This window comes from Festucalex cinctus, chromosome 18 (assembly GCF_051991245.1).
Source record: "Festucalex cinctus isolate MCC-2025b chromosome 18, RoL_Fcin_1.0, whole genome shotgun sequence".
Classification (NCBI taxonomy): domain Eukaryota; kingdom Metazoa; phylum Chordata; class Actinopteri; order Syngnathiformes; family Syngnathidae; genus Festucalex; species Festucalex cinctus.
Window position 1 is genome coordinate 13,145,023 of NC_135428.1, and position 25,581 is coordinate 13,170,603.

General features: G+C 41.2%; 2 protein-coding genes across 3 annotated transcripts in view; one reads left to right on the plus strand and one right to left on the minus strand.

Annotated features, from left to right (window-relative positions):
- LOC144006169 (uncharacterized) lies at positions 1 to 7,476 on the plus strand. Its single transcript, XM_077504883.1, has 3 exons — positions 1 to 75; positions 176 to 473; positions 2,109 to 7,476. The coding sequence occupies exons 2-3, from the start codon at positions 237 to 239 to the stop codon at positions 3,933 to 3,935; spliced, it is 2,064 nt and encodes a 687-aa protein (XP_077361009.1). The 5' UTR covers positions 1 to 75; positions 176 to 236; the 3' UTR covers positions 3,936 to 7,476.
- The window catches only part of ttc3 (tetratricopeptide repeat domain 3), a 25,213-nt gene continuing 7,102 nt past the window's right edge, over positions 7,471 to 25,581 (minus strand). The window contains exons 16-44 of one of the 2 annotated variants that reach the window (XM_077504882.1): positions 25,134 to 25,270; positions 24,581 to 24,736; positions 24,407 to 24,487; positions 24,118 to 24,227; positions 23,918 to 24,044; positions 23,719 to 23,838; positions 23,555 to 23,653; positions 23,312 to 23,451; positions 23,097 to 23,233; positions 22,424 to 22,744; positions 19,997 to 20,266; positions 19,849 to 19,889; positions 19,689 to 19,745; positions 19,525 to 19,589; positions 19,285 to 19,440; positions 16,774 to 17,254; positions 13,741 to 13,809; positions 13,523 to 13,672; positions 13,294 to 13,433; positions 13,146 to 13,214; positions 12,969 to 13,065; positions 12,722 to 12,825; positions 11,560 to 11,638; positions 11,302 to 11,394; positions 11,043 to 11,221; positions 10,852 to 10,966; positions 10,654 to 10,782; positions 9,606 to 9,698; positions 7,471 to 7,727 (exon numbers count right to left, since the gene is read on the minus strand). In XM_077504882.1, the coding sequence (XP_077361008.1) occupies positions 7,620 to 7,727; positions 9,606 to 9,698; positions 10,654 to 10,782; positions 10,852 to 10,966; positions 11,043 to 11,221; positions 11,302 to 11,394; positions 11,560 to 11,638; positions 12,722 to 12,825; positions 12,969 to 13,065; positions 13,146 to 13,214; positions 13,294 to 13,433; positions 13,523 to 13,672; positions 13,741 to 13,809; positions 16,774 to 17,254; positions 19,285 to 19,440; positions 19,525 to 19,589; positions 19,689 to 19,745; positions 19,849 to 19,889; positions 19,997 to 20,266; positions 22,424 to 22,744; positions 23,097 to 23,233; positions 23,312 to 23,451; positions 23,555 to 23,653; positions 23,719 to 23,838; positions 23,918 to 24,044; positions 24,118 to 24,227; positions 24,407 to 24,487; positions 24,581 to 24,736; positions 25,134 to 25,270 (3,923 nt within the window). In that variant the 3' untranslated portion in view covers positions 7,471 to 7,619. Of the gene's footprint in view, positions 7,728 to 9,605; positions 9,699 to 10,653; positions 10,783 to 10,851; positions 10,967 to 11,042; positions 11,222 to 11,301; positions 11,395 to 11,559; positions 11,639 to 12,721; positions 12,826 to 12,968; positions 13,066 to 13,145; positions 13,215 to 13,293; positions 13,434 to 13,522; positions 13,673 to 13,740; positions 13,810 to 16,773; positions 17,255 to 19,284; positions 19,441 to 19,524; positions 19,590 to 19,688; positions 19,746 to 19,848; positions 19,890 to 19,996; positions 20,267 to 22,423; positions 22,745 to 23,096; positions 23,234 to 23,311; positions 23,452 to 23,554; positions 23,654 to 23,718; positions 23,839 to 23,917; positions 24,045 to 24,117; positions 24,228 to 24,406; positions 24,488 to 24,580; positions 24,737 to 25,133; positions 25,274 to 25,581 lie in introns of both variants that reach the window. The other variant, XM_077504881.1, reaches the window with a different exon arrangement.

Sequence of the window (25,581 nt, forward strand, 5' to 3'; positions counted from 1 at the left end):
GGAAGTAAACGTCTTACACGCTGTGACGTCACGTCTGGTCACGGGCGACCACAGCCAGACGTCGCGAGTTCGCCGGTGACGTCACCTTTTGTACAAAGAATAAGCCGATACTTCACCGGGGGGCAATTTGACAGAACCACTAAGTGTTTGCATGAATTTATATGGTTCCACGCAGTCTAAATGTAGTGGATCCGAACTTGTGACGTCACCTTCCTGCCGATCGAAGCGACCCCGAGATGGAGCCGGATCGTTTACTCAAGGTGGACGCCATCCTCGAGCTGGTCAAGTCCCGCTTCAATCTCATCTCCGCGGCCCAATGGGCTCTGCTGGTGGCCGGGACCCCCGATTCGGAGACCAAGGCCGTCTTGGCCGAAACCATCACCGACGTGATCCAGAGGATCTCCTCCGACGTGGTGCGGCAACTTCAGCCCGCCATCAGCGAACACCTGCGCGGGCAAGCGTCTCAGGCTCAGGTAAGTCCAGGTGCCAAAAATGGTGGTGGTGGTGAGGGGATCTTGTAAAGGACCCCAAAAAAAAAGTTCAACAGTTTTTACTTTAAATGACAGTTGGCAAAAGCACGCTATGTATCAAGTGGAAGTACAGATACTTTTATAGACTGGCGTAAACTCCGTAAGTAAAATAAAGACGGTCTCTGGTAAAAGTATGAAACTCCTGTACTAAAAGCTGGATACTCGTGTAAAAAATAAAAAGTCTGGTAAAAGCAGAAGTACGGGTTCAACTAAGGGACAATCTACAATATTATTTACATACAGTATTACGCATTATAACGTATTTTTGTTTTTTACTGTCAATTACATCTGGCAAAAGTACTCGCTGTTCAAGTACAAGCGCAGAGCCTTACATGTATTTAAAAAAAAAAATAAAAAATACTGGCAAAAGTAGAAGTACAGATTTGTCAACTTGTTTATAAAAAAAAAAAAAAAAAAAAAACACTAGTCTGTAAATACAGGTGGATTATTGAAAAAGATAACTAAATTACAAAATAACTATTCAAGTATTAGTAAAACATACTTGCATTAAAAAAAAGTTGGAAAACATGAGTACAAATTTAACTCCTATACTTATGTTAAAAAAAAAAAAAGTCTGAAATGTACAAGTACAAAAGTAAAAAGAACACCTTTTGACTGTCAGTCTGCAAAAGTAGTCACTAATACTTGTGTGTACTTGTGTGTGTGTGGGGGAGACAAGTAGAAACATAAGTAGAAGGAAGGGGAAAAAAAAAAAAAAAAAAAGACTCAAATGTACTTAAAAATGAATTTTCACCATATATATATATATTATATACATTTTTTTTTTTTAACTTAGCACAATGATGGCTCAGAGCCAGCTAGCGTTTGCTTGACTTCTGCCATCAAAACATGCTCCCGTAGCTTTGGTAACGTGAACTGAAGAGGAAAAAAAATCCAATAAAATTACCGTAGCTATTGTTAACTGAAATAATAGGAACAAAGGTAACAGGCCTATTTAGACAAAGTAAGGAGTGGCAAGTATATAGATGTTTTTTCAAATACAGGGAGTCCTCGAGTTACGTCTGAGTGGCGTTCGTACGCTAACGATATAACCCGAATTTTAACTTAAGTCAAATTTCCCCAATAAAGTCATTATTTACATCAAAATAATTTGCATAAAAATATCTAAAATACATGACAAAAATAAAATAAGATGCTGTGCGACTGTCCGACCGAAGCCCAAGTCTTTGCCGGTGTCTCTCCTTTCTGTGATATTTTCATGTCGAGCTTCGTTTCCATGGTAATTGCTTTTCTTTTGGCTGGACCAACATTAATAGAAGACGTAGCTTTCTTCTTTGGGGCCATGTGGAAAAAACAGAGCAAAAAAGCCAGAGATACTCCCACAATTGCACAAGCCTAGCACTAGCTAAGGGCTAAATAGCGGACGAGGGGAAAACACTGCGGGTTATATGGCGAACGAGGAGCCAAAATGGCGGGCCGGGCGGAACCATCGAAACGCCTTAGGTCGGAGTGCGCCTTAACTCGAGAACTCCCTGTATAAAGTGACCAGAAAAATAAATAGTCAATTGACAATACTTGGAAAAATGTACTTTGAGTAACGACTCTCACTTACCGCAGGTGAGCAACGCCATCGACCGGTGCAGCCCGAAACTGAGCGAGTGCATCACTGAGACATTTGCGGCTGCCCTTGACCTCCCGCCGCAGAAGTACGAGGGCGCGGTGGAGCTCACCTCGCTGGTTGAGTCGGAGGTGAAGCACCGGGTGACGTCGGCCTTGTCCGTGGCCCAGACGACCACCCAGTGGCCGTCTGACCCCACCCTCTTCATCCGCGGCACCATGTCCAGTGTGGGCAACCTGGCCTCCATCTTCCGCAAGGCCGTGGAGTACTTGCGGCACGTGTTCGCTCGGGCGCGCACGCCGTGCGTGGTCCTGTGCGGCCGCTCCTCCATGAAAGTCGGCGACATGACGGACGCCGTCAGCGGGATCCTCCTGAAGTGGTCCCGCGCCAGAAAGGGTGAGAAACCCAGCCGACTGGAATCGGCGGTGGACGTTGAGAAACTGAGTCAACGTTCTGACGAGGCGGACCCCACCGCCCGGCAGAGCGCTAACAAGGCCGCTCTGGACATCACCAGAAGCATCATACAGGAGCCATCGCGCGGCTCCGGGGACTGCGTGGAAAGTCACCTGACCCGCTTCAACATCAACCTGAAGCTCATCTCCAACAAAGTGAAGAATTTCTTCAAGTCGCAGGAGATGAGCAGCCCGGACGGCCGGGTCAAACTGCGCAGGTTCCGCTTCTTCAATTTTGCGCGGTTGCAGTTTGCGCGAATGTTAGTAGGACTCAAACGCGCCTTTAAAAACCAAGACGCGTGTCTGGTGTGCCTGCGGTCGGATCAGCCAAAGTCCCCCAAAGCAGGCGCGTTCAGGTCCAGCACCTTACACGTCAGGCCGTCGCAGAAACCCGCGTTCGAGTTCGAGGCTATCCAGGACCGGGTGGCCAAGATGTTCGACGACCTCAGCCAGATGGAACCTGAAGTCCGCGAGGCCAAAATGAAGCGCTACATGGACGAGAAGCTCCGGGTCTTCTCCCAAGATCTCTCCTCTCGCCTCTACGAGTACCTCATGTCCTGTCAGAGTGAAGTGTATGAGGTACCCTCCAGCCGCTCCAATACACCTTTCATGGACTCTGTGTTGTGGGGACAAAAGGGGAAGAAAAACCGGGACGGCGGGAACAAGTTCTCCCCGGAGGTTTTGTACGCCATGACGGAGGACGCCGCCTGGCGGTTCCTGCAGCAGCTGCTCCTCTGGATGGAGACTGACGACTGTGAGACGTACGCCGACGAGGTATCGGGCGCCGTCAGTGAGATTAACCAGCTGGTGGTCACCGCCCTCAATGAAGACGAGGAACCCCGGCAAGCGAGCGCCAAGACGCTTAGCAAGAAGTCTTCAGGGTCGCGATGCCGAACGCGACCCATCACGGAGCCCTCCGCCCCCAAGGGGCCATCGTCCAACCTGTCGCCCAGGTCGGAACGCACAGCGTCCTTTAACGCGAAGCTGACTCGCCTGCTGGCCTACACGCTGGCCACGCAGCTGGGCCAGCGGCTGCCGAGGAAGTACAAGCAATCTCTGAAGATGGACGCCCTGATACTGGTGGTGGAGCATCTGTCCTGCAGGGCGCTGGAGGAGATCAACCCGCAGCACATGGACAACATTGAGACCATGGCCAACCTGGAGGAGGTGATCTTGCCTGTCGTCAAGAAGCTCCTGGCCCACTTTGGCTCAGCCAGCAAACTGGTGGAGGCGGTGACGTCGGACGAAGCGTCGTTCGACGATGCCATCTTCAAGCACCTCCAGAGCCAACTCACAACCCACATGGAGCAGCCTAAAAGCGGCAAGCTCGGCTTCTTCTCGTCCGTGGCCAAGCTCTGCTCTCACTCCATGTGAGCGACATTACTCATTTTCGTTCTCCTGCTTTTATCAGGTATTACCCTATTGCAAATGTGTATATTGTGTACAAACTGTACATACTTATGCATGTTTACAGTCATACACACAGTGGTACCTTTACTTACAAGTAACCCAACCCATTTATTTGTACGGAAGCGTATTGCATTCACTTGGAAAATGAAAAAGAAAAAAAAAAAATATATTGGCTAAAAAGACTTTTGGGGGGAGCTTTGTTTGTGATTATTATTTCTAAATTTTATGTTTTTCTTAATATTTTTTCTGTTTTACTGCACATTTTTTTCCGTCAAAAAAAGAAGAAGGAGAAAATAGGAAAAACGCAGGAAAAATTATTAGGAAAAACCGAAATAAAATATTCCAGAAATACAGCGGAATAAATTATATTAAAAAAAATAAAATAAAAAATAACGGGGAAAAAATAGTCAGGAAAAAAAGCTTTTTTTCGTTTTTTTTTTTTTTTTTTTAACCTCTGAAGTCCAAATGACTTGTTGCAGACTCTCTAATGCAGACTTGGACACTTTTCCACATGCAATAAGCTTCGTAAAAACGTAACTGTTAGCTTACTAAAATCATGGCAGTAAGTGACATAGTTGAAGGTCTTTAGAGGTATGAGGCTGCAACAAGTCACTTGGAGTTCAGAGGTAAAACAAACGAACAAAACAAAAACAAACAAAAAAAACAACTTAAAAACAGAGCACCAGCTTGTTTTTCTGAGTAATTTAAAAAAAATATTTTTTTACCATTTATCTGAATATTTTCTGTTTACCTTCTGTTTTTCTAAATATTTCCCTCAACCCCCATTTTTCTGAATATTTTTTAATGACAAAAATAGTCAGTAAAACAAAAGAAATTCAGAAAAAGAGAAAAAAATGCCTGAAAAAAAAAAAGTCAGAAAAAAAGGAGGATTTTTTTTCCAGAAGTGAATGCAATACGCTTCCGTAGTGTTGAGATACAAGCTTTGTATTGCGAGCAATTCAATTCATTTAAATGAGGAAAGTTGATTTGACAAATTCAATTGGAGAGAACAACTCCAAAGCCAAGGCACCACTGTGTATATGTGTATCATGTATGTTTACAGTTATTCATACTTCTATTGCTGATAATTATTAATAATTGTTTAGGCCGGTGTCGATTAGGGATGGGACCAAATACCGTTCGGTATGCTCTGCACAGAACTTTTACGGACGGGGTAAATCCACGAACACGAGCGGAGGGTTTGATAGACGCAACTCAATTAGCACCAGGAGCCTCATTTATAAAGCTTGCGTACGATCAAAATGAGGCCAAAACTCTACGTACGAACATTTCTGCGCCAAAGGTGGTATTTATAGAAAACAAACTGAACGTGAAACTTTATGCACCGCCACGTCAAGTCTGGACCTACCGTACGCAATCCGCACATTCTGGAGACATGGGAAAACAGCGACACAATCAGCTTTGTGGTGCATTTCTATTCCTCAAACGCCATGTATGCTGGATGTCACATTATAATATTTTGCAGACTTGCTCCGACGTCACAAGCACGCAGCGGGGCGGAAAGCTGCACGCAAATAAACATCTTAAATGTCAGTCTTCTCCCATTGATAACTATCTTGAAAAAGCCTCACGCAACAAATCACATTAGTGACAACTAATGTGGACACATCCTGCACGCATTACATCATCGCGCCGCTCAACAATATGCGTCTATCGTAACTTCACCCGCCCGCCGCGCAATTGGCATTAAAGGCTATGACGCAAAACAATAAGGATAAAAATAAAAATAAATGCGTATAGGTTTTGTCACTCATGCAAGTACATGAAAGAATGCGCGCGTCAGTCATAAACGTTCACAATGCGATCCATTCAGCCATGATTCAGGTTGAAGATCCATAAACAACACATTTGGAATACTAACAATAATAGGGCGGCCTATTGATCGCCTTGAGACAATTAATAAGTATGAGTAACGACGACAAAAGTTTAAGCGGTTAAGAAAATGGACGGATTATTTTTTATTAATATTATTATTGTTATTATTATTTATTCTTTTTCCTTCTTAAAAAATGAAAGTCTGCTACTGTGCGCCCTGCGGCGGCATTACGCCACAGCTCGTCCTGCTTACTTTTATTGGCCTTCCGTGACTCGACCCCTTCAATGAGGGTTTCAATGCACATCTTTCTTTTTGTTTTAAATTATTATTATTATTATTTTTTTTAAATAGGACGTACTGTTCACACAAAAATTCTATGTATATCATGGTGAATTTAGCTTTCTTTCTTGCCTTTCATTGGCCGTCCAAATTGTTTTGATTTGGTGTTGGCAACACGTGCTGCTTATTAATACGCAGATGAGTTGTTTTCCATTGCCAAATATGGGATGAAATTGGCGGACTTGGGGAGGGGAATGGCGTGGAATCTGCTGCGCACACCGGTTGGGATCGTGTGGCATTTATAAAGGGAACTTGCGTGCAGATATGCGCATGTGTGTATACGCATGGTTTTATAAATCTCAATTTTTTTCTGCGTACATGCGTTTTGAGTTTCGTTCGTACGTACATTTCTGCGCAGGTTTTCACGCACAGTTTTATAAATGAGGCCCCAGCTCCGTTCAAATTTGCGCTGTAGATTCACGAAAAGGAAGTGAAAACTTGACAAAGACTTTACAGTCTGCAAGCATATGCTGTACTTCTAAAGAAACAAGTAATACAACCAAGCTTCTCCTGGAAATTGGATTTCATGGAAATGCAACGGACTCCAGATTTCATGGGCAGAAAATAGTGTTCAGTCCACTCAAAATGGCACTTTTCCTAGTACAGATTTGTACAAGCTAACGGACGCGCCTACATGGCGGCCATGATGGCGGTGACAACAGTCCCATTAAAAGGCGAGCAATGGAAAGCATTGACGTTAGCTTAGCATTGCCATCGGCATGCAAAAGGACTGTAAGCATCTCTACCACCCAATTTTTTTCCTCATTTACAGTGATTTTGTACTGTACTGGGTGTTAAAAAAAAAGGCCTTCACTTGAAGGCTATAACATGACATTTTCAACCAATTAGTCCACTAAATCAAGCTTCAACTGTATAACACTTGCTGGACGTATGACAGCCGAGCTAAACAAGTGTTGAAATAACTTGGAATAGGTTATATCATTCAGTATACAACAAAATGCATTTTTTGCTGGCAAGCAAAATGAAGAGATCATTTTGAGAGAACACACCAGACCTTACTGTGGATTAAATACTAGCAGGCCACCCCCCATTGTGTAGACAGACATTTAGGAGCACTGATGCGCTTTCAAAGTTGAGAGGCTATTTTCGGCATTTGTATTTGGAGATGTGCTGTAATGCTCCAGGTGAGAAAAATAATTTGAAAGTGTCTGTCCTATTTTTCTAGAATAATGCTCAATTCCCTATTTTCATTTTTTTTTTTTTTTTTTTTTTTTAATGACCTAATAAAAAATGCCAATAAAAAAGGAACTCCTACAAGGAAAATTGTGTTTTGTGTGTGGGTTTGAATCACTGACAGGCAAATTTAAACTTGACTTTTATTAGTCATAACTAAGAACGTCTGCAGGCAAATTTAAATTTGACTTTTATCAGTCATAACTAAGAACGTCTACATAAAAGGTGAAAGTGAATAGTATTTTATTTTAAAATGGTATTAGCGGTGAGAGATGACCTCATGGGGCTTGGCGCCTCCTACTGGGCAGTAAGGGGAACTCTTTGAACATGGTGTCTTTCCTGCAGGTGGGACATGTGCTCTTCTCCTTTAACCAGGAAGTGATGCACTGGACACAAACACAACAACACGTGCTCATAGTACTGAGGCTACATGCTAACATGCTAAGAACAAAATGGCTGACGGGCCAATAGGAGGATCCTGTGTGACGTGTTGTTTATGTTTCGCGCGTTGCATCATGGGAAATGGGTGACAAGAACCAACGTGTTTTGCATGGAGTTCGATGGTTTCGCACATTTGGAGGAGGATTAAGAGAAGCAGATGGTTAATTCTTGTGCCATAAATTGTACAGCCCGTCGGGAGCCTGATTTAAAAAAAATAAAAAATACAAATTAAAAAAAAAGTTTTTTTTTTTGTTTTTTTTTTAAAATCGCATTCACAAAGGGGCCGCGAAAAGGGAAAGAAATGGCTGCAAGCAGGGAGGACAGGTTATAACTTCACGCTCAAAGCCCGGATTCCGTCTGATGCTGATGGGTTTCTAACGCTCACTTTATTGCCGGTAAGTACTTGTGACCATATATTTGTTATTTTGATAGGATTAAATAATAATAATAATAATAATAATAATAATAATAATAATAATAGCGTTTGTGCATTATAAAATCCGCTGAGTCATATTGTTTTGCGGTTTTATTCAGGTGTTCCCAAGCACGATCGACAGCCACCTTGACTTGTTCCTCCTCTTGAAATGGGCTATCCTGGATCGCTAAACGTGAAGGCTAACGGAAAAGCCGTCCAGCGTTACGAACAGAGGATCAAAAGGCATATCAGAGTTGTGTTATGGATTTCTATAAATGAGAAGGGGGGGGGGGGGGAGTGCCTAGTTTTATACTTGAGTGTCCACACGTTCATCTTCTCTGAATAAATAGTGCATTCTGCATCTGTTTTGATACCTGCCGATCTCACTTGTGTATACGCGGTATCTATAGACTTAGACTTGACTTTATTGATCCCTTTGGGATGGCTCCCTCTGGGAAATTTACATGCCCAGCAGCAATGAGAACAGATAATAAAATAGAAAATAATTCAATCAATAAATAAGGTTATTACACCAGAGATTGAATTAAATAATAGTGAGTTCCATCCTGACAGCTCCATTAAAGGTGCTACAATGCTAGTATGCTACGTAGAATGACGGCATGTTTCTCCAAGACTGGATTTGAAAAGAAGAATTTTGTCAGCTCTGATATTTAGTTGTTAAAACTAGACCAGATACCATTGAAATTCTCACACAGAGGACAAGTCTCACTGTACTAAAGTCACTGCATTTCCCAAAATAAATCAAGAATAAGCTGTGGTGCTTGTTGACATAATTCCCCTATGGAACTATTGATTGTTGACTGCTGATTGTTTTGAGGGGTTGGTTTGGAGTGACGTACTTCCACAAACTTAAATGTAATGCGATAGTCTGCCTGTGTCCAAATTCACAAGGCTGGGTCCTCCGAAGGGCGAATTTGTCGGCTGCATGACGTCACTCCCGGCGCGACTCGACAGCAACGCACGGATTTACACTTCAATGAAGAATAATTATCCAGTTTTGCACAGGGCTTTGTATTAAATAAGAGTAATTTGTCCCCAAAGCAGATGTGTGACCAGGAAACAGGTGAGTCAGACCAAATTTTGTCATAATCCCACGTCTCATATGGGCTTTCAACAGTTTCAAATTGTCGCCAATACATCTCCGTAAACCTCCTCCACCCTTCGGCCGGTAACGTGCTTAAATAGCGGCGATTCGCCCTCTAACTTTCTTCGTGTATGTTGTTTCTATGCAGTCCGCCATGTTTTCTGCCACACAGCTATCCACGCATGTGATAAAAAATGTTAAAGGATCCTCCTATAGCATATGTGACTGAGCAAGACTAAAGACTCGGCTTGATTTTTTAGTTTACGCTTCAGACTTGTAAATATGTGACTTAGTCCAACTCACATCCTTATGGAAAGTGTGTCTGCACTCCAAAACCAAGCGGTCGGGTGGACTCATTTCTTCCTGACAGATGATACAAGGGTCCTCCAAGTTCAGCTGCAATTACATACAAAAGGCTAACATTAAAATACAGTAGCAATGTTCAGTTAAAAGTGGAAGTCAAACAAACATATTATTGACAATAATCTAGTCTAAACATGACATTCTGATTCATATTACATTTGTGGAATATGAGTTAAGTAGCAGAATCCAGCAATTTTGAGCCATCTCAGGCGGCGGCCATTTTGCCACTTGCTGTCGACTGAAGAAGACAATCTTGCTAAGGTCTCGGGCAACAACCAATCAGAGCTCACCTGCTTTCTGAAGCCGCGCTGTAATTGGTCATTACCAGACACCTGAGCAACAGTGATGTCATCTGCAGTCGACACACAGCAAGTGGCAAAATGACCGCCGCCTGAGATGGATCAAAATGGCTGGATTTTGCTGCTTAACTCATATTCCACCAATGCAATCTTAACCAGAATACCATATTTAGACTGGTGGAGCTGCACAGAACGTATTATTGTCAAAAACACTTTGGGGTTGACTTCCCCTTAAAGTTCATCAATTCATTCACTCGCAACACATTTTCATCACGGTCTGTCATTTTAGAGCATTTCAGAATTGTGTGTTCTATGACAATATAAGCACCAAAACTACCAAAAGAAAGAGTAGACTCTCCCTTCTACCAGTAAAAAAAAAAAAAAAAAAAAAAAAAAAAAAAAAAATCTTCTAGCTTTAGACCGAGTGATCTGTTCATAATCACCGTGGTTTACAAACCAGAATTCCACAGACAAAGCTAACCGTGCCAACTCAATGAAAAACAAAGTAATCGATGGTCAGTTTTGGATTCTGTCTGACGAATATAAGCATCCACAGCAGTGACTGAGCCAAATGCAAACATACTTAAAAGTTAAACACAATTCAATTTTAATTGAACTGTACTTAGGTATACTGCAATGGATTTATAAAAAAAAAAAAAAACAAAAAAAAAAAAAAACCTTGGTCTTACCGGATTGGAGCTGATCGATTTTTGTTTACCCGGCTGCCAGACTGGAGGCGGGTCTACCAGAGGGGGCGTAGCCGCGGTCGCACCCCCGACGGCACCAGTCTCGGATTTGGTGCCAGATGCGATCGCCTCCTGAGAGGAAACAGCCAGTTTGAACTTGATGAATCCAAAAAATTGAGCCACTTTGAAGTAGTCGTCTACCTTATGCTCAAGGATCAGCTGGCTCACTCCACTCATAACATCCTGCAAGGTCATGCTGCTTAAACTGCCGCCATTGGATGACCGCAGTTCCTTAAGAAATTTCATTAAGTCCGACCTTTTTTTTTTTTTGGGGGGGGGTGACAAAAATGTTATTGAACTGGCATTTCATCTGTCATCCATTTTGTTTTTACCTAGTGTAGTCAGGGAAGATGGCTCTCAGGCTCTCCATGGCCTTCTCAAACACAGTGTTTGCGGTCTGTGAGGGTTTGGCCGCGTTGCGAGTCTCTGTGGCTGGAGCCGGCGCGGCAGCGGCCGTTGGCTGCGATGGGGGCGCGGGAGCGACACTCAACGCGGCCAGATCGGAAGACAGCTGCAACGTTTCACCAAAGACAGCGGAGTCGAGACAGTTTCCGAGCTAGAAGCATCAACTTCCATCGCAAATCGTCTTACCGCAGAAACTTGAAGATCAGTTTGGCAACTACTGAGCACGTCTCTTGCACTTCGACCGCTTTTGACTTGCTCCACCTGCTCCTTGTACTGTGTCTGGGGGATGCAATTAAGACTTTCACAGCTGTTTCTTTCTACACCACTGCATCATGGGACTTTTATATATATATTTATATATATTTTTAAAAAAAAATTAGGGGGGAGGGGGGGTTTGGGGGGGGCTACTTGGACTATTTCCCAAGGTTCATCCCATATGTGTACCTCAGCAGCAGCGATGTTCTGCTCCAGATCTTGGACCTTGGCTCTCACATTTTGTCGCATTGTTTCCAGGGAGGGAAATCTGCCAAGTGTTGATATCCACGTCAAGTTCATTCCAATTGGAAAACAGCACTTGTCATGTATACAGTACAGTGCTCAGCATAAATGTGTTCACCCAAAACAGGTTTAGAAGAACGCCTTTAGTTTCCCATCAGAATTAAGATTTTGTATGTGATACTAAGCTAAAAAAATACTCCCACAAATGTGAGCCATTGATTTAAAACAAGATTTGTTAATTAGTACCCACAAAAAAAGTAGTTTTTAAATTTCATTTATTAAAGTACATTTTGCACAAGTAGACCCCGAGAAAAAGACTGACAACTTGCTAATTGCAGGCCTAGCAGACAAGTTGCTATCCATAACAGTCATGGAGGTCATAGAAAATACGAGATGTCGTTTTTGTTGTGGGATGCATTCATATTTTTGCATTAGTTAATTTGATTCAATTGAAGATTTTGAAATCTATGCATTCTATTATATTACTACCTTACTTTTAGGGGTGTGAATTGCCTAGTACCTGACGATTCGATTCGTATCACGATTCGATACCGATTAATCCAGATACGAATTTATAAGTCGATTGTTGCGATTTTCTTTCATTCAAATTTAGAAAATACTAATCAGTAAGCTTGTAGAGTGTAAGATTTATATGAAAATGTATTATTTATTTATCTGAAAGATTTATTCAGTCTTATAGAGGTTATAATTTGTTTCATGTTTGAACAGCATTGAAATAAAATATTAAGGCTTAATGTTCCGTTCATATAACAGTCTTCCATGCTTAAGGTGTGAATCCTAAAAAAAATTAATAAAAATAAAAAATAAAAAATAAAAAAATAAAAAATTCGATTTCTCCGATTATTGAATCGATTCGAGAATCGCGCGATGTAGTATCGCGATATATCGCCGAATCAATTTTTTTTAACACCCCTACTTACTTTCATGTTGTGAGTTAAGCGCATATTCTACAGAAAAACATTTTGTCAAAATTTTGGAAATTGTTCTGCTCAGTGAGATATTGAATAAAATCGAAATTCTTCAAAAGGGGGTGTGTACTCAGATACGCAGAGCACTATATATGTAAAGGCTTTTCTCCGCTCCTTACCTTTGGACCGAGTCATCCAGTTTCGCCAGCAGAGTCTTGACGTCGGCCAATTGAGCGTGGAGGCCGTACAGGCGCTGATCCCGACTGCTCTCCAACATGGACAACTGGTGGAGCAAAATCGGGATTACTTTGGGGGGGTTCGTTCCTCGACTCAAAATGTTTGGACTACTTCAAACAATTACAGAGGAACATGCATTTTTCTCTGGAGAAGCCTGTACTGTCAAACAAAATAATTTTTACCACTTACCTGGGCGCTGCGGGACCTCCTGATCGCCGCGGCAATGGAGTTTTTGTAGCGCGTGATCTCATCCTCCAGACTCATCTTCTCTACTGCTGACTGATGGCTTGAAGATGGAATAAAATTATCTTATTGAAATCCCATTTAAGTGCTACTATCAGCGTATTGTGCTCGAACAAGACATACCTCAGCTCCAAGAACCTACTCAACTTGTCGTCAAAGTTGGCCTTGTTAGCTTTAATTTGTTTGGTGAGACTACAAGTGATCGAGTAAAAAGCATTGTTTAGGTGAAGGCCACATTTTAAGACAGCTTTGTGTGAATTTCCATACATACCTCCCTCGTTGCTCCACCAACTTCTCGGTTTCAATTTTGAGGGCCTTCAGTTCCTCCTGGTTGGCTTTCTTTTCCTTCTGATCCTTCTTGACCTCCTCCTCAAGCTTCCGCTGGAATAGGCTCAACTCTTTGTCCGTAACCTTGATAGGGGTGGTGGGTGCAGGAGTTGGGGACGTGACTTAAGACACAAGCCGGATCTGCCGGTTGCACATTCGGTTGGAGATCTCACTTTTATGTTGGTGCAGATCTCCTGGATGTCTTTCTCCACGGACGCCAAGGTCTCTTGGTGCTTCTGAGCTTCCTTCTCGCAGTCATCTGCCTTCTTGCTCATCAGCGCCTCCATTTTGTTAATACGCTTGACCGCTTTGTTGATGTCACCCTGGAGATCGATTGTTGACCAAACGAATAGTACAACATCGGGACAAGAGGTCATAGACAAGAACTGACCTGGTTGCTCTCGTAAGGCTTCAAAGGTTCCGTGTTCACCGCAATGCAGTCCTTGACTGCTTGATATGTCTGAGGGAAGATATCAAACATTGTTTGTTAATGAGGAGTGTGACGATATATCGATATCGCAATAAATCGTGATACTTTGTCTCTCGATAGATTATCGATACGCCTACGCAAGTGTCACGATATTTGTAATTAACATACAGCCACTATAACGGCTCCATTTTTCATTACTTATTGAGCAATTGGCGGGCCACTAGGGGGAGTGCCTCATAAGTAGGGCTGGGAATCTTTGACTGTCTCACGATTCGATTCAAGATTTTTGGGTCTACGATTCGATACAGAATCGATTCTCGATTCAAAATTATTTGATTGACAAATGATTTCTGCTTTAAATTAGATATGCACAACATTGTCATGATCTACTCCAGTCTGCTTTGCAAGACAAAATGACAAATAGAGATATTAAAGTGTCTTTTTTTTTTTTTTGTTTAAACATTTATTAATTTTGTATTTTAAGTGCCTTTTTCCACAAAAACAGCATGTGGGCTACAACTGCCTTTTCCCCGTCTTCATTTCTAATTTAAATAAAATCGATTTTTGGATACTAATATCGATTCGATTCATACGTGAGAATCGCGATTCTTTTATGAATCGATTTTTTGGCACACCCATACTCATAAGAGTGGTGGGGAAATGGACGCAAGTTTTCAGGCTTAGAAGACTCATGAGCTTACTTTTACTTGTGCAAGTCATTTATCTGTCCAGCAACTGACTCAGTTTTGCATACATCAGAGTCAAGGACGCATCGGTTGAGGAAGGACGCATCTGTACTTGCTCCTGCACTCGCTCGTGATTTCTAACTAATTGTTGATTTTTGCATTGGGATTTTTAACTACAGTGTTGCAAAATGCCTGGCGGAAAAAAAGCTGACAAGATGACGAGATTGAGGAGATAAAATCTTCTCTTGTGAAACTCAATGGAATAGTCTCCGAATTACTTGAAATGAAGAAGAGCATCGAGCCACTTCTTCAGGAAATATAGCAATTGAAGATAGAGACACAAGAAAAAGATCGACGCATTGTTGCCTTGGAACAAAAAGTGGATGATTTGGAACAGAATCTTCGTATCAACGATGTGATAGTCACAGGTATCAAGATAAAGCCGCGACGCGGCCCTTCAGTGAGAGCTGTGGCTGGCACTAGCACAGAAGATTCTGGCCAATATTCAGGGAACGAGACTGTAGAGCAACAAGTGACACTTCAACTCGGAGATTTGGGATTAACTGTAGATCCTGCGCTCAATCAGATGTGCTCTTCGCTTCCAACTGGAGGGACACGACCACCGGCAGTTCTGATCAGGTTTGTTGACAGAAATAAAACAATTGCTCTACTGAGGGACCGTCACAAGCTTTGTGGTAAACATGTCTACATCAATCAAAATCTCACTAAAACGAAATGCTGACATCGCCAAAAAGGCGCGACAAATGAGAAAGAATGGACTTATCGAAAGCACGTGGGCAAAAGACTGCCGAATTTTTATTCAAACTAAAGATAACTCTGGTCAACTAAAAACACGAAACGTGAACAGAGTGGAAGAATTGGCGGAGCTTGAGAAACATCAACAACAGTAAATCACAACATCACTAATTACCCAAAACTGGAGTTGGATATGATTACTTGCTGACATTGCCAAGGCTAACTCTTGTTTACACACCTGCATTGATAACATGTATTGCTCTTCCCGTATGAATTAAATATTGTCTCTCTAATTCCATTTGGACATTTATTGTAACAGTCAAGGCTACATGATAAAGCTGTATTGTGGCTCCAATGAATCTGCCGTCAATACGCAAAATGGGGGTTGGTGGTCTGGGTTCTGGAATGCAGCTGGCGTGGGCTGCCGTGCTGGGTGAGCTGGCCTTGGTAGCGCTCAGGAGTCCTCTATCAAGAACTACAAGTAGCTTGCAACAGTGGTGGCTGAGCTGACCAGAATTGAGGCAATATTGCTTGAAAGCAATAGGCACAATGCAAGCCGATCTACTCTTCTGGAAGCCGCAACATGTGAAAGCTGATCCGAGGTCAGCGAAGACGCTATTCGCGAACGAGAAAAAAAAATGCGCTTGGCTTGGCTGCCGCCTGGCGGGGTGGGCCTGCTGGTGGCGTCTCGGGACCGATTCACCAGTTCCAAATGACTGGGACTTGCTACAATCTACACACGGACATTCAAGATGAACTGAGCGAGCAGTGTCTGGGATAATCTGGGATGGATGGATAACGATATGAATTGTTTATTCTAAACAATGTACATGACTGATGCGTTTTAGTAATGGATCAATGGGGATGGGTCTCAAATAAGCCATCGGCTTCTACCCGTCAGTCCTTCTTTTGGATTCAATGTTGAAAATGATGTGATGTGATTGATGGAACCTGTAATGTGTCCGAAAGGAAAAAATGAATAAAACAAACATTTCTATGAAAAATGTGTATTATATATTCAATTTTAACATTTTAAAACATATTTTATGTTTCGACTTTTTGAAGCGCACGATTTCTGAGGAATATTAATATTGATTTAATATTTAATTTTATTTCTTTACTTTTGCAATGTTACACAAAAAAAAAAAGTCAGTTTATAAGATGAAACAATTGACTATGTAACTGACTGACATGTTGCATGACAATAGTGTTTAAGAAAGTCACAAATTTAAGAAGACATTTGTATTTGTTTAAAAAAAATAATACACTTGAGTACTCACTGAAGAAGACACCAGTTTTAATATTGTGTTTCAGTGATGGGAGAAGAAAAACTATTTTCTCATTGAAAAAACAGTTTATGTCGAGTAGTTTTATTGTGGATTTATTACCTGACCAATATATCGATCATCGCGGTATTATCAATAATTATCGTGAGCGTTGTATTGCATATCATATCGTGAGGTACCCATAAGTTCCCACCCCTATTGTTAATGTGCTTCCATACTCAATTGAGTTTGCGTTTCCACCCAACACCGAAATGCTGGAATCTTACCTGTACTTCTGCGTGTTTCTTCAAAATAACTTCAGGTGGCGTGACACTTAAATCACTTGAAAAGGAAAACGTTTCCCAGGATTCGTCCACCTCACAAGTATAACGTTTCGGAGATCTCAAGTCGTGGCCCGACTGGTTGGCAGGGCCTTTGCCTTTAGGTGGGAGGAGTTCATCCAAATCGAAAGTTATATAAGGCTCAGCGTTACGAAGATTGGGACTGGCAGTCGGGCTGGATGAAAATACGGGGGGAGGCGCCAGGTGGTCCAAATGGGTGGACAGCTGCAGGGCGACTGCATGCTTGGCCAGGCCCACTCGGCCGCCGATGTTTATGAAGCGGAGGGATTGCTGCAGGAAGGGCTCAATGCCGCCCGCATTGGCGAGCCTGGTGCGAGCCACAGCCGGGAAGTTTTCTATCTCGCCCTGCAGCTGGGGGTCGTCGGCAGGAAGGGGGCCGTGTTCCTCCAGAATCTGCGCAAAGTAGCTACAAAGTGGAAAGAGGAGAAATGGGGACTTTTTAAGTTGGGGTTTTAATTGCCTTAATAGGGAACGCCCACATATTTGTGGTTAAGCATTCACAGGTTTTTTCCCCCTACTGAAAAATTGACATATGCAAGCAAATAAAATTGATGAACCTAACATTAAAGGGATCGGTCGGATTTTTTAACATGAATCTCAATTTGATCCTCACCTCCAGTGTGCGCGATCAGCACTGACTTACCCCTGGCAGCGTTCTGTGACACGAGTTCTGGTCCGGTGTTGGACGAGAGGAAAATTGTCCAGCAAGCTGGCTGGTGTCTCGGAAATAAAGCGTTTTTCCTTCTAAAAACTATTTGTTTTCAAAACCGTGATACATTTCCATCACAATACTCCTTTCCTGGAAAAAGTCAGACGCCATTTCCGCCAGCCACTACTTTTCTGTTTGTTCGTATCACTGCGCGGCGCCCTGTAGAGGGCTAACCGACGCACTGCAGCCAGCTAGCTGATACTTCCGCCTTCGAAAAGGCAAACAACTTCTAGCGGAGTGATACGAACGAACAGAAAAGTAGTGGCTGGCGGTAATGGCGACTGACTTTTTTCAGGAAAGGAGTATTGTGATGGAAATGTATCACGCTTTTGAAAACAAATAGTTTTTAGAAGAAAAACGCTTTATTTCCGACACCCCAGCCAGCTTGCTGGACTATTTTCCTCTCGTCCAACACCGGACCAGAACGCGTGTCACAGAATGCTGTCCGGGGTAAGTCAGTGCTGATCGCACACACGGGAGGTGAGGCTCAAATTGAGATTCATGTTAAAAAAGCCGAAACGATCCCTTTAAGGTGTTTTTTGTGTTGAATAATAAAACTACAGACTACACTCACTTGTCATGGGTTCATGATTGGGTACAAACCCTTTTCAGGTATTTAGGGAGTGCACACATTATGGCGGCAAAACTGAGATGCGTTCCAGACCCACTCGCTAGGCACACTCAAAAAACAAAAAAACAAAAACAAAAAAAGTTTGGAAAACTGGACTTTGGCGTGAAATTTCACAATGAATCATGGAGAAAAAAAAAAAAAGCATAATGTATCCTTTGATGGAGGCATGGTTAAAATACCTACACAGTAGTTCATAAACTGAATTTCCTCATTGCGGGATGTTTAAATCCTATGCAAAGGCTACATATGCTTTATGTGCAGTTTTTAAATGCATTCCCTTCACTTAGAGTATAACAACTGACATTTATGTGAAGTTAACCCCCCCCCCCTCCCCCCCCCCCCCATAATCTTGATTAGGGCCGTCAAAATTAGCGCAAAATTCCTTTAATTGCTACTAAATTCTTTAACATGTGATTAATGAGTGCCCCTTCCTTGGAAAGCCTGCACTGGGGGAATTCCAATCGCAACGCAGTCTATGCGTCCACGCCAAAATTTAGCAGTAATAAATGTAATGATAATGCATTCCATATATTTGTGAAGACTGGGGTCAAGTTGTATTTTACAATTTTAAAAATGTGCAGAATATCACAAGTTACTTCATGTTAAAAATTAGATGGATAGCTCTTAATACGAAAAAAAATGCACTGAGCTATCACCAATGTCTTACAAATGCAATTATGCCATCTAGTGGCAGATAATGACCTCAACACAAATCTACTCTTTTTTTTTTTTTTTTTACAGTACAGTACATTTTTAATTTAACTCAATTTTATGAATTATGAAATCACTGTATCAATGGCTAATAGAAGTAGCCATATTTCTATTAGTTTAACGTTTTTTTTATCATTATGTTAAGAGTATGAAAACTAAGAAAAAAAAATATTAATTGCACATTTAGAACAGGAATAAAATTTGCAATTAAGCGTGAGTTAACTATTGAAGTTGTGATTAATTACAATGAAAAATTTTCATTGCCTGACATATTGTCCAAAAAAAAAACCAAAAAAACAAAAACAAAACCTAAATCATTGTTTTGTGTCAGTCTACGATCCCCACCCCTCGTAAGCATGGGTGACCATCAGAGGCTTGTACTCACTCATATAAATTTTCCATGGTGGGATCTGGATTGTTGTCCAAAATCTTTTTAAAATCCTTCGTGTATCCTGTGGCGTTATACTGTTCCTCAAACTCGGCTACCTGTCCTTGAAGGTGGCTGGGAATGCGGAAGGGCTCATTGGGGTCGAGGAAATACCTGTAGGTGAAAATGATGGGCTTTTTTAGGAAATAGATTTTGACATCCCGATGAGACCACTACCACTATGGCAACGCAACGTACATTGGATCGTCTTGGTCCCACTCGTCCGCTGCGTCATTTTCTAACTTGGACAAAGCTAGAGGAATCTGAGAAAATCAGTTCAGTTCATGTTAAAAAGATAACTATACAGCCAATATCCTAACTCTGCAATCATGATCCTTATGTCAACCAGAGTAGCTACTAACCCTTGGCTCTTTCGGTTTCTTTTTTCTTCCTCGACTTTTATCACTCGCAGGAAAACTCTGAAAGGGATATCGTCAAAGGTATTACTTTATGTCGCCAAAATATACCGTCATTAGCACGTTGTGGCTGGTGACTAAAAGTACAGACTCCTGCGTTGCTTACATTTTGATTATCAGACTTCTTTAGAACAGTACAATGACCATCTGGAGAGGGGGGAAAAAAATGAAGTTGAAAGTCACATAATGATAATGTCCGGGCAAAAAAAAAAAAAATATATATATATATATAAATATAAGGCGTAAATACGTACCAATCATACTAACAAAATACTCATCCATTAAAATATTAAATGAGCCGTAAATGTCCTTATGCTCCTCTAAAGTCCAGATAAAAAGTCTCATTTCGTGCGGCGGGGCCTGTTTGACATATTTAGTCAAGTTGCTTGAAATAAAGTCGGAGCCAGGGGGACAGTTGTCGGAAATAATCTCTTTCAAAGGGGCAAAGGTCAAAACCGGGGTTAGGTCCAGGCCATCCAGGTGGTCGGCATTGCGTTCAATGAAGGACTCGGCAGCCTTAAGATCTTCAAAACACAGAAAGGAAGTCAAATTTAAGACCGTTGCGATTCAATTTAAGAATACAAAATAAAGAAATTGCTACTTTCCATAATTAGCCTTTGAATCTTATTCTTAAATGCAAGGGCCTTTACAGAGCACCTTATTAAAGGGATACTTGACTCATTGAGAAATTTTCAGCAGTAAAAAGTTAATAGTTTGTCTATAAATAATGTGGTAACTTAATTATTTTTCATGTACAATTAGTACCTTTAAAAACTGTTAAGTTTAAAGTGTATATAGCTTTACACTCATATGAACTTTGAGGGTATGGTTTTATTTATCTATTTATTTAGATGAACTGTACCAGACAGTGTGGCTGTGTTTACAATGTGTCACACCATCTGGGGCAGAAGCGGAAACGAAAACTTCCATTGCTAATGGAGAATCACATGCTTATTTGCAACACACTTACATCCAAGCAGAGAGATATGTTATTTTTAGATAATGCAGCGTTGCAATATTGCGCTTTCCCCACCCCTTAGTAGAGCAACACTATTTTTTGTAACAGGACAGGAAATAATCCCCAATAGAAAAAAGAAAAAAAAAGAAAAAAAAAAGAAAGAGAGGAAGCAAGAGAATTGTCAGAGCATCTTTGCCAGTTTGTAACTGACAACTCTGCTCTCCTCGCTGTGGGTAAAAACGAATAAGTCTTGTCTTCTCATCCTTGTGTTGTCATTCTTATATGTTTTGGCGTGTAAACCTTACAAAAACTTTTTTTTTTCAACTGTGTCGACTGACAATGACATCACCTGTGTCGAGGAAGTAGGTAACGACCAATCATGACTCAGTTTTCTGACCAAACCCAGAAAACAGGTAGTGTTAATTAGTCAAGTGTTAATTTAGTCAACAAAAACTAAAAAATAATTTTGTCAACACACATTTTTTCACCAGACTAAAACCCTAATTAATAAACAATAACTGGGAATAAATCAGTATGCATTTTCGTCAACTAATGAAGACGAGACGAAAATGTACTTCACTTAATAAAAACTGGACTATAATCTATAGGACTGGGAATCTTTGACTGTCTCACAATTCGAATCGATTACGATTTTTGGGTCTACGATTAGATTCAGAATCGATTTTCGATTCTCATTTCAAACTATTTTCGATTCATTTGATTTGATTAACAAATGATTTCTGCTTCAATTTATAGATATGCACAACATTGTCATGATCTACTCCAGTCTGCTTTGCAAGACAAAATGACAAATAGAGACATTAAAGTGTCTTTTTTTTGTTGTTTAAACATTTATTAATTTTGTATTGTAAGTGCCTTTTTCCACAAAAACAGCATGTGGGCTACAACTGCCTTTTCCCCTTCTTAATTTCTAATGTAAATAAAATCGATTTTTGGATATTAATAGCGATTCGATTCATAAGTGAGAATCTCGATTCTTTTATGAATCGATTTTTTGGCACACTTCTAATAATCTATGGACATTTTAGTTCACGAACAAAAACGAGACGAAAATTATATGCTTTCGTAAAATCTCGTCTCTGCTAATCTGTCACGCCAGGTGGATTCACTGTGAAAGGTTTAAAAAAAATAAAATAAAAAAATAGTAAGTTATAGTTATAATTTAAAATTAATCCAACGGCTATAACGTTTCAACAATAATGTTAATACGACTGCTAAATAATGTTGGCTAAATTACTATCTTATAGCATGGAGCCATAGTAGCCACTGTAATTGTGTATCAAGTTGTTTCTCACATAAAATTTTTGAAAATTTTATGTGAAAACTGGACTAAATCGTTGACAGTTTGTGTTGACTTAAAAAAGACAAATAAAATTGTTTTCTTGGACTAAAATAAAGACTAAAATGCTAGATTTATAATCGACTAAAAATGAACTAAAAATTGGGATGAGGTTGACTGTGACAAAGACTAACAAGCATGACTGAAATTGGAGTAAAAACAGACAAAATTAACACGAGTGAGCCATGATTCGCCATTACCTACTTCCTCAGCACATGTGATGTCATCAGTTGACAGCAAGTAGAAAATTTACTTTTGAATTTCATTCTGGACAAAATATGAACGTTTCACTGCTGATAATTGTTCAAAGAGTCAATACCTCCTTTAAGAAACGGAGGATGAAGATGCCAAGCATGTACTCACCTGCATCGTTGAGGCGTCCCGCCCAGCGGCTGAGCTCCACGTTAATATCCAAAGTATTTGACAGCAGCTGGATGAAGACGCGCGCCCAGACGCGATTCTTCCTCTCGAGGAGCAGCTCCACGGCCTGATCCAGCGTCTCCAACCGCTCCTGCTCCCAGTTGAGCATCTTGCCGGCGAGCCGGTTGCCCCGCGCTGAGTCCAGCTCTAGCCAGGGCTTCAGGCAGGCGCTCACGGCCGACACAGCGAGAGCCTTCTCCTGGTGGAGCAGCTGCATCATCTGACTGAGCTGCACGAGGACTCGATCTTGGTACAGCAACCAGGCTGCAAACAGGAAGAAAAAGTGACGATAGGGTTATCCGCTAGCTTGTGGATTTTTTGGGGTTAAGCCGAAACAAACATTTCTAAGTTGGAGCACTGGAAAGCAAAAGTATCACTCTACTGTTCTCAGTGTACTGCACTCAAAACATGCAAACAGACTGAAACACAGTAAAATGTTCATACGTTGATAAAACAATTGAGCATTTACGTGTAGACTGGGTATTTTCTCTCATTCTCTTGGGCTCTGATTGGCTGTTATGAACATTACACAATAAATAGGGGTTGATAGTACAGCATTGTGCTGACAAAAACAAATGGCAAGCTTGTGATCTGAACATAGGGTGTGTTATCATACCGTTCTGTTGAATCTGTGATATGTCGCTGGTTTTCGCCGGTGGAACCTCAACACTGACGGTGGCCGCCTTCTTCTCCGAGGTCTGCTTATTGTGATTCTCTTTTTTAAAATGGTTCTTCTCCTTCAATTTCTTCACACTGGATTGAAAACAGAACTTTTTTCTTTTCTATTGTCATTAAACATCACAAGCAACTCAATTACAATTGAATTCTCACCATGGAGGCTTCTGGTTCACTTTTGGTTTCCTTGGACTCTCCGCCCTTCGGTTGGTGACCAACACATTCTTGATCAGGCCCATTGAGTCAATAATTTTAATAGAATCGATGATGCCGGAACAGTCGGGCGTCAGACATGGCTACATACCGCGCAGGACAGACGAAAAACAAAGAAAGGATGTGTTGAGGAGAAAATGTCCTCAGGTGGCAAAGGAAGCGCAGCGTGTCGTCATGAGATGTTACCTTCTCAGTCTTCTCAAAGGACGACGGCTTGAACACTTTCCAGCAGGCATTGTGGTATTCAACGAGGCACTTTTGGCTGCACTTGAACTCAACATAGCCCTGTGGAGAAAGTATCAGCACTTTGTTTACACTCCCAAACAAAGGCTTTTTATTCATAAACTTACTTTAAAGTCCGGGTCAGTGATGTATATATTTTTGGTAGAACAGAGGCAGTCCACATATCGACAGATGCCATTGGGCCGAGGAGGGAATTTGCACAAATATATGGAATCCTCCAGAAGTTTCTAAAGCGACAACACATGCCGTGAAGTGGCAGAATCCATCCAAAATGCTTGCAGACTTGAGCCTTCAGTGTAATCTTACTTTAAAATGGTCCATCTCAGTCTCTTGCACTATTTCTTTCGTTAGTGGCCAGGTGAGTTTACCCGGCGTTATCTGGTTCCTCACCATCTGCATGGAATCTTGAAAATGTTCCATCGCGACTGAATAGCTGACAAAGAGAATCAACTTTAGTTTAAATACTCAAAACTATTGTACATCTGTTCCACCAACAGCGGCCGTACTTATTCTCTTTGAGGTAAATTCTTCCATAGGCATAGTAAACCAGACACTGGAAAACTCTCTCCTCGTATGATTTGATCTTCTCCAGGAGTTTTCGTGCTTCTGCAAGTTCCTGTTGCACAAAGAAAAATATACATATTGAAGTACTAAAAGAAAACATGCTTTGGCAAAATAACTGTGGAACTATAATCTAGGGATTTAATTATGAAATATTCTAATAATCAAGTCCTCTAACAATTATCCCATCAATAAACATTGATTGCAAAAATACAAAGTGTACTGGTTAGTTACCTGAGTCTTGCCGATTTCCATCAAGGCGGACACGCGGCCGTAAAGCAACAGCTGCATGTCCAGTGCAGAGAATCCAATTTCCTAAAAATGTAACATTTCCACAAAAATAAATAAAATAAAAATAATTAACATGTGCAAATAAAACAATAAATATCTGTAGCGATGCATTCGTACCTTGTTTTCGTCCTTTGTAAAAGAGTCCAGTAGGCCCAGCGCATCTCTGAAGGAATTTTCAGCGTTGTAATAGCACTGGTTCTTCAGGGCAGTATGACCGTTCCCTATCACATGACTCAACGCATCTTTGTACATTTTTATTTTGTCGATGTTTTGCTAAAGTGCGGGGTAGGGACACACACACACACACACACACACAATTAATATTGCTTCTATAGTTAACCCCTGCTTATCATGAGCTTTACACCTCCCATACTTAAAACTCTTACTAAACACATTGTAAATATATTTAAAAACACCAAAATTATTACAGTTAAGACAAAATGAACAAAATAGACTGGAAAAACATTTTTGAAAGCAATATAACATACCAAGTATTTTTAATAAACTGTAACTGGAAGAATATTTTACATTCAAACGACCAACTAAAATTACAGTGAACACACACAATATGTCAAGCATAAACTACCGGTAAACGCGATATAGCTGAGAGTAATGTAGTGTCGTAAAAACTTGATTCCAAGTCACTTTAGAGGACGACAAAAACTCTTACCGGCTGTTCGGGTTGCTCCTTCCTGGCCGTGGATTTCTTCTTTGGAGTTTTGGGCGGCTCTTTAGTGGTGACTGTCTTGTCCTTAACTGCTGCAGCGACCTTGGGTGGCTCTTTCGTGGAGGTGGTCTTGTTGATAACTGCTAAAGACACAACATTGCTGAGCTCAACTTGAATTGAATCAAAAAACAAAATAGGTATTACAGGAAGTTATACAACTAACTATAATGAAACCCAGTCAAGAAGATGCTACAAATAGCACTGGGCTTCGTGAGTGTTGCCAACTTAGAGTAATTTGGTCGCAATATTCAGTGACTTTTCTGACCTAATTTTCATCAAAGAGTTGGAGGTGTGACATGAGACATTAGTTAAATGACTCATTTGATGGTGTTAAATTATTCAACAAATGGGCTCATAAATGTTATATCAGATCATGTTTGAATACACATTT